At 30.0% G+C, this 20,090-nt stretch overlaps 1 protein-coding gene across 4 annotated transcripts in view; it reads left to right on the top strand.

Annotated features, from left to right (window-relative positions):
• The window catches only part of LOC107446025 (uncharacterized protein CG43867), a 229,731-nt gene that overhangs the window by 58,313 nt on the left and 151,328 nt on the right, over positions 1-20,090 (top strand). For all 4 annotated transcript variants that reach the window (XM_071188138.2, XM_071188136.2, XM_071188137.2 and 1 more), the window contains exon 2: positions 14,753-15,020. In XM_071188138.2, coding sequence (XP_071044239.2) covers positions 14,778-15,020 — 243 coding nt within the window. In that variant the 5' untranslated portion in view covers positions 14,753-14,777. The remainder of the gene's footprint in view (positions 1-14,752; positions 15,021-20,090) is intronic.

The following is a 20,090-nucleotide window of genomic DNA, read 5'->3' on the forward strand; positions in this document are numbered from 1 at the left end:
TTTAACTTTCACAAATATGCTCTTCTCGTATGTTTTCTTCTCAGCAGTAGTGTCCGACGCAAATAAAGTAAATGACAGCCATCTTATTTGAAGTTGAGAAATATAGCACTCGGTGTTTTAAATTCTCTGTTCCTTATTTCTGACAAAACAACCATATCGTTCTGCAATCAGCTTTTTCTTCTTCTTTTTCGTAAGGTTTTGTGTGTGCGTGTGTATATATATATATATACATATACATACATAATGGTGTGTGTGTATATATATAAAGCGTTCCAAAATAAGCAAGCTTTACGGTAACTGTTAATTATCAAGAAATTCTAAAAATAATTTCCCAATCGAAATTAACTTTTTAATAATAGTTAATTAATGGTTTTAATATTCAATTTATTTAATCTCTATCACTAAAAAATATTAAGACTGTGTTTAGAAGGCTTCGTCGTAATATGAAATACTTTTTTGTTAACAATATTCTATTTTTGTAACTGCTGTGAGTTTGCAATTGTTACTGAATTTATATTATTTTATATCTTTCGTTGAACAGCCGACCCAATGTTGGGTTCACCGCTACAAATGTTTAACTCCGTATCCTAGTAATTTTGTACCAATCCAGAAGACAAGGAAACTCCTGGATTTAACGTGCATCAGTCACCATTTACTACACGGGAAGTCTTCGGCCGGCATGGGATCGAACCCACGAACTCTTGTACATGAGCCCAGTGCCCTTTTAACCAGGCTATCCCGGCCCCTGTTACTGAGTTTGCAACTGAGGGGACTGTTAGGTTAAGTTTAGCCCATATAAAGCCAGCGTTGTCTACGTTCGCTGGCTTTACTATCCGTTACGTCATCCTACTATTTTTCAGAAAATATGTTTTCTCGTGACAATAGCATATTGTTTATTAAAATAAACTTATAGTAAAATTTAAAAAGTAATATTGTTGCTAAAATAAGAAAATTAAACTTTGATATTTTTTTAGATTACCACTTTTTGACGAAAAACTGTTGACTTTTTTCATACAAAACCCATAAATTAGAATAAAGCAGAATAAAATGTTGTTGGAAAACGCTGTTGGTACAATCTTTGAAGATTCTACTGCTGTCTGAAGTTCCGTACATGTAATGCATCTTTCCCTTATTTGAGTACGCGTCCATCTCTTTGGTGATCCGCAGCGCGAAGGAAGATTCTATGAGCAGCCTTTTTATGCCAGTCGCTGGGAAGCGCTCGTTTGGACCATGGCACTGTGGAACAAAAATCATTTTTCGCGGTCAAAAATAAAAAAAATGAAGTTATAAAAAAAAAAAAAATTCTCAATATGGTTTTTTGTATTAAAATATCCAAGGAATATGAAGGTGTATTTTGTTTTTTTGGTTTAGTAATGGAAATAGCAATTAAATGGAAACAAAGTCGAAATAAAAAGTTTAAATTTTTCAGTTAAATTTTTATTAATATGATAAATCCTTATAGTAAATAAAAATATTAAAACTATGCATGATTTATACATAAATGTATTTCTAAGATATATATGAATTCATTATTTTATATAAATACTATTAAAACCAGAGCCATTTCCCTTTTTCTGCCCAGTACAATGAAATTGTAACTTTAGGGTTCTCTATAAAAAAAAAAGCCTTATGTTGCCGAGGTAAAAAAAAATGTTTACATTTGTTTGGTATATATACTCAAGAACTAAAAAAAAATTACCTGCGAATATTTGCGAATTTGGCTGATATATCGATTTTTATAGTCGTGTCATTTTTATAATAATGATAAAATTAATGAAAAAATTATAGAAATAGACTTGAGATTATTATTTTTGTTATAACATTTTCAAAATTTTTTATATCTAGCAAAATAGATTCATTATTTTTTTTAAATTCGATAATCGAATTTGTAATTAACAATCTTAAATATTTTGATTCAATTTATTTAGTTTAAATTTGTTTTGATAAATATTTGCGATTTTACATCTATTACTTTATTTATTAACCACAAATTTGTAATCGAAGATCTCAAAAACTACCAGTAAATAATTTTTATTTATTTACAATTTTTTCAATAATCATCCGCCATTTTGTTTTTTTTTGAAATTTTGACTTCATATTTGAAATCAGCAAACCTATAGGTGATCAATTTTTAGAACATTGAAGTTAATTTTCTAATTTTGGCCGCATTTTTCTGATTTTGTCCCACTGTGCATGGGTGTAAAGTAAAGTGATTTGTGCTCGTCTAAAACCTCCTAACGTTTGTACCATGAGTTTTGGGACAACCAGAATATGGTGAATATGACGGCAATACTTGTAGGGGGTAGGGCATATCATTCCTGCAGACAGTGTAACTTTTAATTTTCACCTAATTCAACTTTAAAATCAATTATCAAAAAGAAAGCAGTAGTTCCTTTACACGTAGGGTTGTTGTTTTATTCTTAAATTTAGTTGGAATGTTTGGCGTATTCGATGTATATGCAACATTACAGCTTTTATTAATATTATTATTTTTAAAGAAAAATTTATACAAAGTTCTTTACTTACACCATTGTTTTTTAAAATGTCGAATTTTGAAGCAAATAGCATGAAATTTGATAAAAGGCATGTTTTACTTCTTTTCAAATGTTAGACACGTGATGTTCTTCCTCGTGTCCCGTTATCATACCATTTTCTAGAACTAATGAGGCTTTGCATCCTGCTGTATCACATTTGTATTAATGCACTTTTAAAATCCAAATCATTTCATATGAAATTGGTATTAGGTTTCCCAGAAATAAAATTTCCTACCTCGCATGGATTCGATGTATTCAAAGCGCACAGCCATTTTTTACTTCCACTAATGGGCGAAAAATGATATCTTTTTTACAAAACCTGAAATTCAACCCCTTAAAAATATTCAGCCATTTATAAAAGAACAATTTTTCATTTTACTGGTTGTTAAGCTTGTTTTTACTCAATTCTATTTCACTCGTTTTACAACTATAATATTTTAAACGGTTAATATGTATTATTTTGTGATTTTTAACTTTGATTATTTTCCGTAGTTTTAAAATGCAAGACAAGGAGTAACGAAAACATTAACATACTAAAATTAAAAATTTAGATTAAGAATTTAGTAAAATATTTTAGTACTATACTTTAGTAAAATACTTTATCGTAAAATATTTAAGATTTAATCACAGATTTTTTTAGATTTTATGCCAAAGAATTTCTTTACCCAGTTTTTTTAATGTTTATATCGTTTCTATATATGACAAATTAAAAAATTTCTAACCAAAAGAATAACTTGCATTTTTGTTTGAATCCCAAGTAACCTAACTACTGTTTTTCTTTTTATTTGGACATATTAAATAAAAGGAGGTTGTTCATTCAGAATGTGATCGGCAGGCGCATGATATTTTGCAGTTCATTTTACTTTCGAAAAAAAAAAAGAAAGAAAATTCAATTTAAAAAAAAACGAAAGAAACAGAATGCAACAAAGTAAAAAATCAATTAAAGAAAACGAAAGAAACATAATGCAACCCTGCAACAGTTTGGTTAGCATTTTCAATTGCGAAATGTAATATATGCCATTTAGATTTTTATTTTTTAAATGTAGAACTTCATCTTAGTTTTTGCGTCACTCTAAAAGAAACACCCAAGAATCGATTTAAATAAAAGTATATGCTTGTTGTAAAAAAAAATCTTTATAGTATTTAATTAACCCTTATATTACTCTGCGGGGGTATATTTTATTGCTTTTTTTATTTTTATTGGGGAGAATTAATTTTTTTTTTGGGGGGGGGGGTGTTGTTCATTAATCGACACAGGAGGAAAAATCGGAATACAATATTTTATAGTTTATTTTGATTTAAAAAAAAAGGTATATGCAAGAATTCGATTAGCATTTTTAGTCAGGAAATATAATATTCTAAACCTTTAAATTTTAAAAGATTAAATTAAAAGAAATGAAAATAAAAATAAATTAAAAATTTGTTTTTGTTTTTTTTTGTAATCCACTTTGAAAGAAACACCCAAGATAGCATATTAATCGATTCAAAGCAAAGCATATGTTAACTGTTTAAAAAAAAAGAAGATTTATAGTATTTAATTAACTCTCTTATAATACTCTACGGGGGGGGGGATAATATTTCAAAAAACTCTCGAAAAATTCGTGTGCTATTTCACTTAATTTAAGGAAGCTCACATTATTATTCTTTAAAAGAAGTTTAGTTGTAGACTCTATCACAAGAATTAAATGAATATTAAAATTTAATTTTAAATTCTAGATAATGCTAATTAATTTTTTAATATTCAACAATTTAATTAAAATAATTCAATAATATATCTATAGCAATTTCGCTATCCTGCATAATTATTTTGAAAATATTTAATTAATTTTTATTGATTTAAATTTTTTTTTTTTTTATTGAGCTACCCTATTTCAATACTACGTAAGCTTTACGAAAACTAGAATATTTTCTTCCCTAAAGTCTTATCCCTTGGAAAAATTCCTGATTGGTGTCAAGAAGATATAGAGATCAACCTCACACAGGTACGTGATTTTCAATAGATGCACTTTTACCCGCTCCATTAACTATCTTTTGGCGAAAACAGTTATTGGCTATTTTGATGATGACTATTTTTTAAGATTACATCCGTCCTCTATATTTTGAGGGTTAAAAATGTACATCCACCGTAAAAAAGGTTTGCTTATTCAGAGAAAATAATTTTTGTCTGATTTTATAATTTTAAATATCTATTGCACTAATTAATTAGCATATTATCTGACATACAATCCTTTGCCAAACTATTAGACGCACTGTAAGATTCTATGTAAAATCTTAATTATCAGGTGACACTGTACAACTTTAGTGTTTTTGCGCGGCTGAAACCGATCTACACTTGTTTATGTACGTGTATTAATTGATTAACATTGTAATGCAATAAGTTAAAAATAAATACAATAATGCGAAGTATATAAAAAATCTCCTCTATAATGACTCATTACATTTATGTTTTAATATAAGAGTATTGCATATAAACTCGTGCAAAACATGCAATTATTAAAACACTTCACTACGTCTAATTATTATAATATAATAATATAATACCTAATACAATAAATATTTTATATGTATGTAATCTATCGTCTAATTTATTCAATTGTCCCATTTATATTATATGTCGTCTAATTTCACCAATTTATACACGAAAACAAGTGCAAACTGGTTTCAGTCGCGTAGAAACAATTAAGCTGCGTTAGATCTCCTGATAATTAAGATTTTACATAGAATCTTATAGTGCGTCTATTAATTTGGCCAGGAACTGTGTAATATCGAGATTAGACCCTCAAACTATTAAGATTGCATCTTAATGCGTTAAAATCAGACAATTAAATCAAAAGTTATTAAGTTTTTTTTGTTGTATTATTTTGAATGCTACTCTAACTTGCGCGAAAAAAAAAATATTCCAAAGTATTTATTTTCGTACATTAAAAAATATATGTAACACTTAGTTATTCGCTTTATTTCTCCTGCTTTGAGTCTTTAGAATAATGTAGCAAATTTTTAGCATTTCCGAAGAAAAAAAAAGTGTATTAACTCAATCGAAAACAAATCTAAACATCCTGAAGCAGTTAGAAATAGTTCTGTTCAAAGAATGAGATGTGTATGATAAGTTCTTCTCTATTTTATCTTAGAACAGTTCCCTTTTATTCTGTCATAAGTTCATCTATGGAGTTTTTTTTTTTCCTTCTTTTTTCCTTCATTGAGCATTCATAGAATGAGGGGTATTATGCATTCTCAAATAAACAATCAGAAAAGAACCGCTCACTTGCGAAACAAAAAGGGTCCTTACAAATCTATTTCTCTTCTCTCACGTGAAGAAAAAGATTCACGGTCACGTGATGGTAAAGGAAACCCTCTTTTTTCCCATTTATTTTCCCCCCTATAGTTGCTGTTTTATTTTATACCGGCTTTTCCATACCATTGTATGTATAAAAAAAGCATCATACTGTGTCCAATTTTTATTTTATTTTTAGAACCTGCATTTGCAGGATAGAGGGTAAATACAACTGCCCCTTTTCTGTCCATGGCCTGTAGTTCCCTTCCATCTGCTGGTTTCTTAAGCGATATTCTGAAGTAGTTTATTTTATGCTTGTCGAAGTTTTGCTTTTTTTTTTCTTTAAAAAAAAATAATATAGTTTTTTTCTTTTTTTTTAAAAAAAAAAATTGTTTAAATATTTTTTAAAGAAAAAAATTTTTGTTTCATTTTTTAAACGAAAAAACTTTTTTTAAATTTAAAAAGAAATATTTTTGATATAATACCGTTTGTAAGTATGGGATTTAAAAGGTAATATACTATATTTTTTGATGGCAGTGTTGGGCGATACGAATCGTCAAGTTTATTCGAATCTGTTCACTTAGTTGATTCAGATTACCTATTCAAATCATTAACTGATTTAAATTTACTTCGAATCAGTTCATTCGAATCACTATATTTACATTGAGCGTAGTATTTTTAAAAAATGCTTAAAGGTGCTTGGTTTCAATTTTCGTTCTTTTTAAAGCCCTGGAAGGTGTCTTTAAAAAATGCTTAATTTTCCCTTTTTGAAAATTATTTTTTTTCTTTACCATGTCGATTTTCGCTACGTATTCCACCCTCTGAAATCGAACCGAAAAATCTCTCTATCTTTTTATGGTGGCTAATATAATCAAGAAAAGAGTTTTTGTCAGTAACTAATTATTTTATCATGATCATGTAAAGTCTTTAAAAATTATTTTGCATTTTGTTAATGTATATAGTGTTTAAAAATATGTTTTGAGTGCTTAAAAAGTACTTTAAAGGTGCTTATTTTTTGTTGAGAGATTTGGCTAGACGCCCTTAATACCAATAATAAAAATGATTTCAGCATTCTATATATTTTATCATCAATGTATTAACACTAATATTGCTTATTTACAGATTTTCATATAAATAATAGTCACATTTGCTTTGCTGTTGATTTAAAGAGGATACTATAATTTTCTTTCTAATTTGGACTATAGATGTGGGTCGGGTAAATATCCAGAGGGTGGGGCATTTATAAATTCTCTACTCACTACCCCTGCGTTAGGTAAATACCCAAAATCAGGTTTTTGTCCCTTTTAAAGCATGTGACCATGATTTTGTCTTGCTTATAGTTCTGGAAATTATAAAACTTTAATTATAAAATGGAAATTAAAAATAAACAATAGGCTTTGTTACGTGATTTAAGTGAATAAATATATTTTTTTCTTCAAGGCACTGGTATAAACAGGATGGAATAGAAAAAATGAATGAGCAGAAGTAAAAATTTTAAAATTACCTAATTCTGTTTGTTTCTATTAATTCTATAGATTTAATATAAATGATAAAATTAAACTGAAATCTCGTATCTAATTTTTTTTTTTAAAAAAAGCTATAAAACTATTTTATTTAAAATAAATAAGTTTTTTATAATGTTTAAAATCATTTAATATTGCTTAAATAGTTTTTTTCCTGCATCTTATTAGAAACAATAAAAAAAAAAAAAACGATTTTTTAAAATTATTGATATTTTAGTGAAATTTTAAAATTTCACAATTTCAACACAAAAAATATTGAACTATGGAATTTAATTTTCATATTCAGGAATTATTTTACAAACAATGAGCAAAATACTACTTAACCTTTAGAATACAAGACAATTTATACAATTAAGCAAGAAGTAGTTATTGTTTAGAAATTATAAATATGACTAAGTTAAATTTATTAAGATCTTGTATACTGTTTTCAATTCTATGTAAAATATTGATTAATTAAGAATAAACGATATTTGTGATTAAAATTTGGTTCACATGAATTATTATATATTTGTGTGATTTTGTTATTAGTGTTATTTGATATATCCTAATCAGACTAAAAATCATAACATTAAGTTTATTCAAAAAAAATTTCCAAATAAATTTTATGTATTTAAATTAAGAAAAAAAAATAGAGATAATATTTTTTATTCTTGTATTGTACCCATAATTAAATTTCTGTTCTCTAAAACATTAAGTGTAGTGAAACTTAATATATATTTTATTTATTTATTATATTTCACGTAATAATATATGTAAACCTTTGTTTAGAGAGTTATTCAATAAGTTAAACATTTAATTTTAAATCTAGATAACATAGTAGTTCCCCTTCCCCCAGAAAAGTTTTTTTTTAATAAGGGAAGAAGCGTAACAACCTATTAAACTTAACATGCAAAAATATTGATACATGCACGCTATCAGTAGCATATGTTTTTTACCCCTCTGAAAATTAAAATTATTATTAATCTCTATATTTTTTAATCAATTACTAATATCTATATCGAAACTCAAATATTTATTGCGAATTTAATTGAACACATTAAGCGTTATTGTTCGAATATCATCACATCACAACTAATTATGGATGCGAGAAGGATTACATATTGTTCATATGCAGCAAAAGTTTTGTATGATAAATGATCTACAATAAATTATTTAAAATCTGAAGGGAAAAAAAATTGCATTTTAAAAATATATTTCTCAAAACTTTGTTTGTTTGAATTATGATAAATGTAAAGTTCAGGATGATCAAGCCATTCTCATATAAAAATTAAAATAAAATGATCGAATAGAAGAAGAGACCATAGATATAGCATATTAGAATGACCATATAAGCAAAACTTAAATAGTACCTTTAATATATATAATTTTGTAAAGCCCAGGGTTTTATGAATTTCGGGTATTTACCCGGGAAAATATCCAGGGTATTTACCCCAAGTTATAAAAACCTGGGTATTTTACAGCTATAACTTGGACCCGATCTTGTTTGAATCAACTAAATCGAATCAGTGTCGGAGCTAATAGAGTCTAGTGGACTGTAACGTTTGGTAATTTTTTATTGAATGAGAAAAGAACGCTAGAAAGCTACGCTTGGCGCATTACAATCTCGCCAATGAGGGCGCGGACATCCCGGCCCCCATTGAAATATTCTGACATTTGAATGTTTCAATAATCATAAAAATAACAACAATAATAGAAATAATAATAAAAATACAAATTTAAGCAATATTAATACAATTATTTTTTCACATTTTGAATTCAACATATAAATTTAAGTATTGTTAACAATCGGTAATACAGCAATATTTGAAATGCTTCTTTTGAAAATTCCACGAGGTGTGCGTACGAAAACCACACGGACATTATCATCCTTACCGGTGATAATTTCAGAAATTCGTCCTATAACCCATTTACATATAGGTAAATTGCTTTCTTTTACCAGAACCATCATACCTGGTTTTACATTTTGTTTTTGAAACAACCATTTTGATCTTTGTTGTAAATGACTGAGATAAGAGTTACACCAATTTTTCCAAATTGTTTGAACAATTTTTTGAGTTTTCTGCCATCGGTTAAGCAAATTTTCTTTAAAATCAATCAAATTTTGCTCAGGAAGTGCATTAATTGCTCTTCCAATTAAAAAATGTCCAGGAGTTAAAATTTCATAATTTTCTGGATCAGATGACATAGGAGAGAGAGGACGAGAATTAAGTATACCTTCTATTTGAATAGTTACAGTAAGAAATTCTTCTATTGTTAATTTCGTAGAACCAATGGTTCTTTTAAGGTGATACTTGAATTGTCCGACTCCTCTCTCCCATAATCCGCCAAAATTTGGTGAACGAGGGGGTAGAAATTTCCACAGTACTTGCTCCGATGAAAGGAAACCAGATAAATTATCTTTTTTAGCATTTAAGGACTTTAAGAATTTGCTTATCTCCGCCGAAGCGCCAACAAAATTGGACGCATTGTCACAAGATATAGTACAACTTTTACCTCTGCGGGCAAAAAACCGTTTAAGTGTAGCTATTAAAGCACTAGCTGTTAAGTCAGACAATAATTCAAAATGTACAGCTTTAGTGACCATGCATATGAAAATAGCTACATATACTTTGTTATATAACCCCTTTCTCTGGTTACGATATTTAATCCAAAATGGACCACACAGGTCAAGTCCTGCGTTCGAGAAGGGTGGGCTAGGAATCACCCTCTCAGGAGGGAGATCACCCATTATTTGAGAAGAGACTGTTGGCCTTATTTTAAAACACTGCACACAATCATGCACAACTTGACGAGCTAATTTTCTGCCACTGATTGGCCAAAAAATTTGTCGTACTGTATTTAATAGTCCTTGAGGACCAACATGCAAATCTCTAAAATGAAAATAAGAAAAAATAATCTTAGAAAGTTTATGACCAGGAGGTAATATTATTTGATGAACAGAATTATAATTCAAATTAGAATTGGTCAACCGACCACCAACTCTAAGCAAACCATCCTGATCTAAAAAGGGATTCAAAAATTTCAATTTACTATTTACAGGAACAGGCTTACCTTTTTTTAAGGCTGAGATATCTGCAACAAAGTACTCACCTTGCACCTGTTTTATAATAACATTTCTGGCTTTATCTAATTCTTTTACATTGAGAGGACCCCTAAATTTATTCACATTTCTACAATTTGAAAGAAACCTAAAAGTAAAAGCTAAAATTCTTATTAGTTTCATGTAATTATTTGAAAGATTTAAAAAGTCATCAATAAAGTCATTGTTGGTGATTGAAGTCAGTAGCAGAACTGGTTTCAGTTCTTTCTGAAAAGGTTCACAGTCAGGAATTAAATCTAGTTCAGGCTCATTGTTTTTAATTATGTTCTCACTCAGGAACACAGGGCCTTTCCACCAAAGTTTATTGGTAGAAAAAACAAAGGCATCTTGACCTCTGGACAAGGCATCTGCCGGGTTAAATTCTGATGCAATGTGTTTCCATAGAAAGTCCTTGGACAGTTCTTGTATCTGTACCACTCGATTGCTGACGAAAGTCTTGAGAAGATGGGGTGAGGTCTTGATCCAAGCTAATGCGATCGTGGAATCGGAGTACAAGATGACTTGATCGAATTTAAATTTTAGAGATGAAATAACTCGATGCACGAGTTGACACAATAGTAAGCAAGCTGAAAGTTCAAGTCTGGGGATACTTATGGTCTTAATAGGAGCCACTCTGCTTTTGCTGCAAATTAGCTGACTGGAAGGCACATTGGAATTGGAAACAGTTTGTATGTAGATGCAGGCACCGTAAGCCTTTTCACTAGCGTCTGCAAAGCCATGAAGTCGAATAATCGTTAGTTCCAGGATCATAATGCATCTTGGGATATGCAAAGTTTCTATGTAAGAAAGAGATCGTAAAAATTTGTCCCATTTTTGGTAGACGTGAGGTGGAATCATTTCGTTCCATTCACATTTTAAAAGCCACAATTGCTGCATGAATATTTTAGCACTGCAGATAACAGGACCAAGTAGGCCCAATGGGTCGAAGATTTTAGCAATTTGGCTTAGCACTTCACGCTTAGTGTAATTCGAGCTTAAAGCCGTTGTGACATTGAAGTGAAAAGTATCCTTTCTACTATTCCACAGTATTCCCAGAGTTTTTATGGTAGTATCTGCACAATCTTGTTTGAAGGGAAACGATTGAGATGATTCCGTTGAAGTATCAATGGCATTACAACGACATTTATGTAATTTCATTTGTCCCTTTTGAAGGAGCTTAGTTAGTTGTTGTCTTAGTTCATTAAATTCTTCAATACTGCTTGACCCCGAAAGGCAGTCATCCATATAGAAATCCTCCATTAGAACCTTAGAGGCAATAGGAAAATCCTTTTCTTCATCGGTTGCAATTTGATGTAGAACTCTTGTAGCAAGATAGGGACTGGATGCACAACCATAGGTAACGGTTTTCAAATTGTACACCTTGAGAGGTTCCTCCCTCCCCTCTTTCCACAAAATTTTTTGATATTTAGTTTGCAACGGATTTATTTCGATTTGCCGAAACATTTTATTTATATCGGCCGTAAATGCGAAAATATGCTTTCGAAAACGAACCATAATTGTAAAAAGATCGTCCTGTAGGATTCCGCCCTTACATAAAAAATCATTTAAGGACATTCCATTCGTAGTTTTACAACTCCCATCAAAAACAACCCTTAATTTAGTTGAAGTGCTGGACGGTCGCAATACACCATGATGAGGTAAAAAATATCCTTCATCCGGAATTGAATCATCGCAAATTTCTTCCATGTGACCTAAAGATTCGTACTCGCGAATAAAACTAATGTACAATTCTTTTAATTTAGGATCACGATCTAAGCGATTCCATAATTGTTTTAATCTCTTAGACGCAATTTGTTTTGAATCACCTAATGAAATATTAGCTGAATATTGTTGTTTAATCGGCAATTCAACCACGTATCTACCATCTGTTTTTCGGTAGTGAGTATTTAAAAAATGCTCATTACAATAGTTTAATTCGTCATCAACCATTGGTTTATTTTCGTTTACGTGTTCTATTTCCCAAAAGGAAGTTAACGCCTTATCAAGATTTTCGGTTTCAGCAAGTAAAAAACACGAATCGTTAATTTTCTCTAAATTAGAATTAAAGTTGTTCGCAACTCCCGATACAACATGACCAAAAAACGTTTCAATTAATATTAATTGGGAATCCTTAATTTTAATTTTATTCGTACCCAATAGTTCGAAGAATAATTCTGCTCCTAAAAGAGCATCAATTCGTTTTGGTTTATTCCAATTATTATCGGCAAGTTTTATTCTTTCAGATAAACTTAAATTCGATATGTTTACAAATGTGGGTGGAAGAACCGCAATTTTTGGAACTATTAACAAGTCTAAATAATAAGATTTATTATTTTCTTCATTTGTTAACTCGGTACGAACAAATGATTTAGCTGTAATGCACGAGTCATTAACACCAGAAATCGGAACATTTGTTTTTTGTTTCTTTAAACCCAATAAATTAGCAGCTCTACTGCTTATTAAATTCGAACTTGAACAGCTATCTAAAGTGGCTATTAATGGTCTAAATATGCCCTGCCCATCTTTAATATAAACAACCGCCGTATTTAAAATCACGCAATTAGCATTTTCGTTTTTATTCGTAAACAAAGTGTTCGAAGGAATGAAAGGAGGGGAGAGGGGTGACAAGATGTCTGTCTCCCTTTTCTCTTCTACTGCTGTATCAAATGTAAATGACTCATTTCTCATATTTTCATGAAGTAAAGAATGATGATCTTTGCTTTTACAAAAGCAAGTGTATTTAGACATGCAAGGATTAGGAAAGTGCTTATTTAAGCATGAAAAACACAAATTATGAGTTTTTACTATTTCAATTCGCTGATTTACACTCATTCGTTTGAATTTATCGCATTTATAAAGTTTATGACTTTCCCTACAACCTAATAAACATGGGTTATTCACTTTCGATTTAATTAAATACATTTTCTCTGTATTTGGCCTTGAACTAAAATGGGGCTTCTTTCTTTCCTCTTTAATATTAAGACCTTGCATAATTCTAGAACGTTCTTCCAAAAAACTTAGAAAATTGTCTAGTTTGGGTATTTCGTTTTTCGACAATTTCATTTCAAAACTTTTTCTAACTTCTGGATCGAGTTTTTGGAATAAAATGTGCATTATCAATGTATCTGATAGCTCATTTGATTTAAATTCAAGCAAGTTTAATGCTCGTAAATTACATTTAGTGTTATCGATTAATTGCATGAGCTGATTAGGAGCGTCAGGGACTCTTGAAAAATTTAATAATTTATTAACATGGCAATCGATAACTGCTCGTTTGTTTTCGTATCTATCTTCAAGTGAAGACCATAAAGATTCAAATGTATCTTGGGCTGACTCAAGGCGTTTTGCTTCGCCTTTGAGGCAGCTTTTAAGATAGCACAGTCGTTGTGTGTCGCTCAACTCTTTATTATTTCCAATAATAGAATTAAATTGAATTTTAAAATTTTGAAATTCTTCATATTTTCCGGAAAAGAAAGGTAGGGGTAAATCCGGAATTTTATATATATTGGTACATGAAGCATTTGATTCCGTTTCATTGGGTTTATTATTATCAATTTTAGAGAGTAAAATATTAATCTTTACCTCTATTTCTTCGATTTCATCTTCTATATCTTGAGCAACATCTAGATTATCTTTCAGATCAATTTCTTCCGGAAGTAGCGTATATCCTTTTATCAGTTCTGATATCGATGCTTGTAGTTCCATTGCTACTTTCAGTTTCTTTTTGAGAATGATGGCAGCGGCGCTTGCATCCTGCTGCGTTGAATGTTCTTCCAAAAATTTTTGGATTTTGTTTATTTTTGTTTTGATTGCCCCACGTTGGCGATTAAGATTTGTTATTGAGTTAATTGTGCTCATATTGAGGCTAGTTCTGCTCCAGGTCGCTAGGACCAAAGATGTCGGAGCTAATAGAGTCTAGTGGACTGTAACGTTTGGTAATTTTTTATTGAATGAGAAAAGAACGCTAGAAAGCTACGCTTGGCGCATTACAATCTCGCCAATGAGGGCGCGGACAATCAGTATGGAACTCTAATTGTGGGATTATAGAGATTGTCTCCACTATTTCGTGATCAACGGTTATATATTCAATTATGATGGCGAGAACGGCAATGTGATCAGCATTGCTCACAAGTTGTCCAGACCTTCACTTCCCAAATAAGCTGGTTCCCATTGATCTGAAGCTGTATAATCTTTAGGCCTCCACTGAGATTAGAACCACAGTTCTTCATAATTATAGCTCAGTGCTTTTAGCCATTGGTCAATCGCGGCTCATTAGTAATATCTTTATAATTAATATTTATTTTCATTTATATATATCTAATATGCTTTATTTTGTATGTTCAAGGTTATCGCGGTCTATCACGTCCGATATGGCTGATCCAGATTTGGCTCGCCTTGGACCTATAGACCGTCTCAGTATGGCTTCATCTGCGAGATCTTCTCTTCCATCTATTATGGGTGAAGGGGAAGAAGGTGGTGGAGAGGCTTCTTGGAATCAAGGAGTTGCAGACAATGGTCATATTGCCAATAATGATGATGAAATTGATTGGAAAAAGAAATGTGAAGATTTGCAATCAACTCTAGTGGAAATTCGAGAACAGACTGAAGAAAAGGTATGTTTTATTAGTTTATGATTAAATTATTAATTTATCATGTCCATTTTTTCTCTTCAGAATAATGTTTAGAACAGGTTTAGAAATAGTTTTTTTTTTTTTTTTTTTACAACTGGATCCATTTTCAACAGACCATCAAAACCTGCTAAAATCTGAAACTTTATAGAAGTGACTCAAAACATTTCTCAGCAATGGAAAAAAAAATTACTTTTAGATAGTCAATATTTTAGTTTTGAGTAAATTTAAAGAACTGAGATGATTCTGACACTAGAACCGATTTGTTTCGTTTTTTCGCTTTGGGCAGATTGAAATTGTCGTGTTTTGAAGGGAACAGTTTTTGGTGAAAAAGCACCTTGATTTCTATGTAAGCATAGACAATAAAATAATTTCCGTGTGTTTGCTGTTACCTAGTTGGAATTCCGTAATCTTAAAACTTAAACTGTATAAAATATCTGGGCACCTGAGGCCGCTTGCGGCCCTTTTCCCATTCATCTTGAGCTTGATCTGTGTGGTGCTTTGATGAGGTTGTGGGAATGCAAATGAAGTAAAGGACTATTCATGTGGTTCATTGAGGTTCTGACTATGTAATTATATGCAGTAGGGTGAATTCCGTAATCTTGTTCCAGAATCTATAAGAAATGCTAAGCAGCTGTTTGAAGCAAAAGTATAAACTTCAGAAAAAAGTGCTAATCACTGTGTCGCTTAAAGTTGAAATCATTTTTATTTAAATAAAATAATTTTTTTTAAAATTAAAATTAAGTTTTAAAATTTTTTGTATCAAAATAAAATATTTTTAACGGTATTCGTTTTTATACATTAATTGCACGCTGACTTAAAAAAAAATGATTAAATTAAAAAGAGATAAAAATTGACGTAAAATGTGAGCTGTGGAGTATGTTTGAGTCCGAAAATTTCCACCGTATCCCAGGAAAGTATAAATATTATATTTGTATTACTTTTTCAATTAAATTTGAAATGTTTTGTGATAGTTGTATTGTTTTAAAAATTATGTATTTGTAATAATTTTTTGAGTATCCATATGCTTTTAAATATTTATTGCTGGGCAATAATCATTTATTGCCCAGCAATAAATGATTTTTTAAAAGATCATACTAAATTTAAAGGATTTCACTTTTGCGGAAACTGGTAATGGGTGACGCGGAGTACCGGCCAATGTGGCCACCTCCGTACATGATGAATTGTTTTTTGAATCAATGCCTGTGTTATTAAAATCAGTTGATTAGTTAGATTAATAATTAATTATAATGAGGGAAGGGAGAAGAGAAGGAAAGGACAACAGATAACAAATAAAAGCAATAATTGGTCACCGCAGTTGCTATCGAACAAATCAGAATCCTGCAAAATTGTCTGACTCACTTGTCACCTTTAAAAGAATTTTTTTTTTATTTTAAATTTTGGGTAGGAAAATAATTTTGGTATTTTCGAAATTTAGATTATGCTCAAGATTTCTGGAGATTCCTACTATGTGCAGCAATTGATGTTTTCTCGTATTCTTTTGATCACGGACCCATCTATTGTGTTCTAGTTGGTTCAATGTAGCAAAGGTCGCCCCAGTGGTAAATGCCCCAGCAATTTTCAATACTGATAGGATCTTTAAGAGACTTAAATATAATTTTTTTTAACAGGCCTGAAAATGACTTTAAAACCCAAACGGTTATTAGTAAGGCCCGGATTTTGATGACATTTGCATTTTTTTTTGCATTTTTGGACATTCTTTGTCCTTTAGAGCATTTTTTGAGATTTATAGGGCATTTTCTTTAAAATTTTGGGGCGTATTTTGCATTTTAAAGCATTTTTTAAATTTTTTGTTAAATTTTTCTAATTTTTATTATTTTTTATAATTTTTTATTATTACACTGGCTTCCAAACAATGAAGAAAATTTCTAGGATATTAACAGGTGAAGCAACATCTTTTCAAATTGAAGAAGAATTGTCAGTAAGTGTGGCCGTCCTTTTCAAGTACGCACCAATAACTTCAGTAGACGTTGAAAGAAGCTTCTCCTGGTATAAAAATTTGCTTTCAGACAAGAGACGCTCGTTTACATTTCAAAATATTAAAAAAAAAAAATTTAATAATCCACTGTAATTCTGATATTTAGTAATATTATGAGATGGAAGTTGTTATATTCATTTAAGTTTCTATACAAAATGAAAATGTTTTGGAGTCAATATATTTTCTTTTTTTTTGTTATTTTTGGATATAAAACATATTTGTCAAACTTTAATGAACGTAGAACAAGTATTGCATTGCTTTATATTTTTTGAAACGACTCATAATAATTTTAAAGAGTAAAACATTGTTTTAGTTCAATATTTTTACTTCTATTTAAGTCATGTCATAAGGCATTTTTAGCGCAATTTTTGCATTTTAAAGGCATTTTTTGCAGTTCGTAAGGGCATTTTTTGCACTTTTAAGGGCATTTTTTGCAGTTCATAAGGGCATTTTTTGCACTTTTTAAGGGCATTAATTGATATTTTTTAGGTCATCAAAATCCGGCCTCTAGTTATTAGCAATTTTATAACACACAGGAGGGAAAAAAAAAGAACAGTTTTTTTTAAACAGTTAACCTTTTTAGCCCGTGCTGTAGCTTTTAAGCTAATTATTTTTTACTTTATAGGAATTAATTTTATTTACCTTTTTTTCAAGAGGAGTTCATTTGAGGCAGAATTTTCAATTGTTGTTTTATATATGAAACTTTGCTTGGGGCATTATAATAATGAGCCACATTTTATTTCGGAACAAGACTAGGGAGCAGTTGACATTTATAAAAAATATGGCTTATCATTATTGTAATGATCGGCCTGAAGGCTCAGAATTAAAAAGTAAGGTAAAGCCTGATTTTAAACGCACATCCAGTACTACATTATTTTTGTAGTTTATTACAACTACTTTGTTGCAAATGTAGTTAACTACAAACTACTTTCGTAGTTTTTACAAACTACTTTCGAAATGTAGTTACTACTTCACCATTTAAAGAGACGAACTTTGCTGGAAAAATTAATTAAAATCTTTGTTGGTTTTGAATAAAAAATTAGTTTATATTAAACATGGGGAATTAAGAATAATTTATTCATATTTACTTGAGCCTGTTTGTTATTCTAAAACATTTTTTAAAAAATATGTTCATTTTGCCTATAATTTTTTATGCCTCTCTCGACTGCGAATATTTAAATTAAGAATTGCTAGTAAATTATCAAATACTCGCAGTTTCGTTAAATGTTTGATGTTCTTTTATTTACTCTAAGAAATTACGCGCATCGAATACATGTTCCCTTCCTTTAAAATAACATCAATGTTTCGCAGGTGTTCATTCGCATTTAAAAGATCTGACCAAAGTAATAAATCATTTATTATTCGTTGAATATTAGTTATACGTGATACTAAATAAACAATTGTTAACGCTTAGCCACAAGGGTATTTTCATGTCCGTTCCGTGAAGTTTTCGAACCTTGTTTCGTTACTTAATTAACATTAAAAGTAGTTTCCTTGAATAGCTATAAACTACTTTTTTTCTATCGCACTGCTCACTAACAATTTTTGCTAAAAAAGTAGCACACTGCGCTACAAACTAAGAAAAAATAGCGACTACAGTAATTTCACTACTTGTAGTACGCTATTTCTGACCACTGTTATTTATATTGCTAAAAACTTAAAGCAGTTTTGCGATTATTTTTTTTTAGTGTGTATCTAATGAAACTAAAACTAAGTTTGTGTAACTTATTAGCCAACTTTGAGTTATCCCCCCCCCCTTTTTTTTTAAATACCATTATACATATAATTAAAAACGTGTGCACTTCCCATTTTTTGTCACCTGCATAAAAATTAAAGCATAAAAACATTTTATTTATAAATTAAGTCTGGAATAAATAATCATCTTATTATTAGAAATAAATGAATAAATATATAACTTTTTTCAACAAAGCTCTCGCCATTTCTTTAAGTGGTGATTTTGAATATTTAGTTTTGCTGCGAGGTACATAAGTCCGGGGTATTACAGGAAAAATAGCATTTTCAGATATTTTTTACTTGGTGCTATAGAATGTTTTTACTAACTCTCAATTATTGTTCTTTCCCCTTCAACTGAGTGGTAGATTGCAACTGCAGATAAGGTTTAACTCGTCAAGAAAAGAAAAACACAAAATGGGGGACTTTTTTTAAAAAAAAAAATTAAACTAAAATAGCCTTGTAGATCCACAAATATTTGCAGTCTGAAGAAGTTACTTCATGATGTCTACCGTTTGAAGAAACCAGTCTCAACCATCGTAGCTAGTTGTGTATATCCCTTGATTTATGAAGCGTTGCCTAATTTTTACTTTTTGTCCTGAAGTCATTTTTTGAGCCCGTTCCACTCTAAGTGATTATGTATAAGCAATTAAAAAGGATTGATAAAAATCTTCATCGAAAACTATTCAATTATGGAGTACGCGTAATATAATATGTGAAGTTGAAATATTTTAACATTCTAACACATTACTTTACGCCATATTTTTTATCACTTACTAAACGTAATATTTTTATTAATTATGGAAAACAATACTTAGGGCAATTATTTCTAAGTACAAGACTAATTCTTCTATTTTATTTATTTATTTTAAGTTTTAATTTCGCCTTTATATCAACTGTGCGGCGAATAAGACTGGTTTTTCCGCTTTTGTTGTGTATTTTAAATATTTTTTAAATTTATTTTCAGTTGTTGAGGGCCAATAGGTTTTCAAACCTTAAAAAATGTTTTAATTTATTAATAAAATTAACTTTTTCTGTTTTCAATTGTTTGGATTTCTTTTTCAAGGCCTGTAGCTGTTGCCTTAACTTTATTGCTCCAATCCCTTTAATTTTTATATTTACTTTATTTTTCCTTTAAACGTTTGTTTATTTAATGTTTTGCTGTTTACTTAATTCTCCATTTTTTCAATTTTATATGCTTACCTAAGTTGAATTCTATTTTATGGTTTTGTTGATCAGTAGATAATACTTAAGTGCGTCTATCTCAGCAAGAGTTAAAATTACATTTCTTAATAAATTTCTTTTTCATTGAAGGTCACTATTTT

The sequence above is a fragment of the Parasteatoda tepidariorum genome, chromosome 12 (assembly GCF_982258835.1).
Source record: "Parasteatoda tepidariorum strain Cologne lab strain chromosome 12, Ptep-v5.0, whole genome shotgun sequence".
Classification (NCBI taxonomy): Eukaryota; Metazoa; Arthropoda; class Arachnida; order Araneae; family Theridiidae; genus Parasteatoda; species Parasteatoda tepidariorum.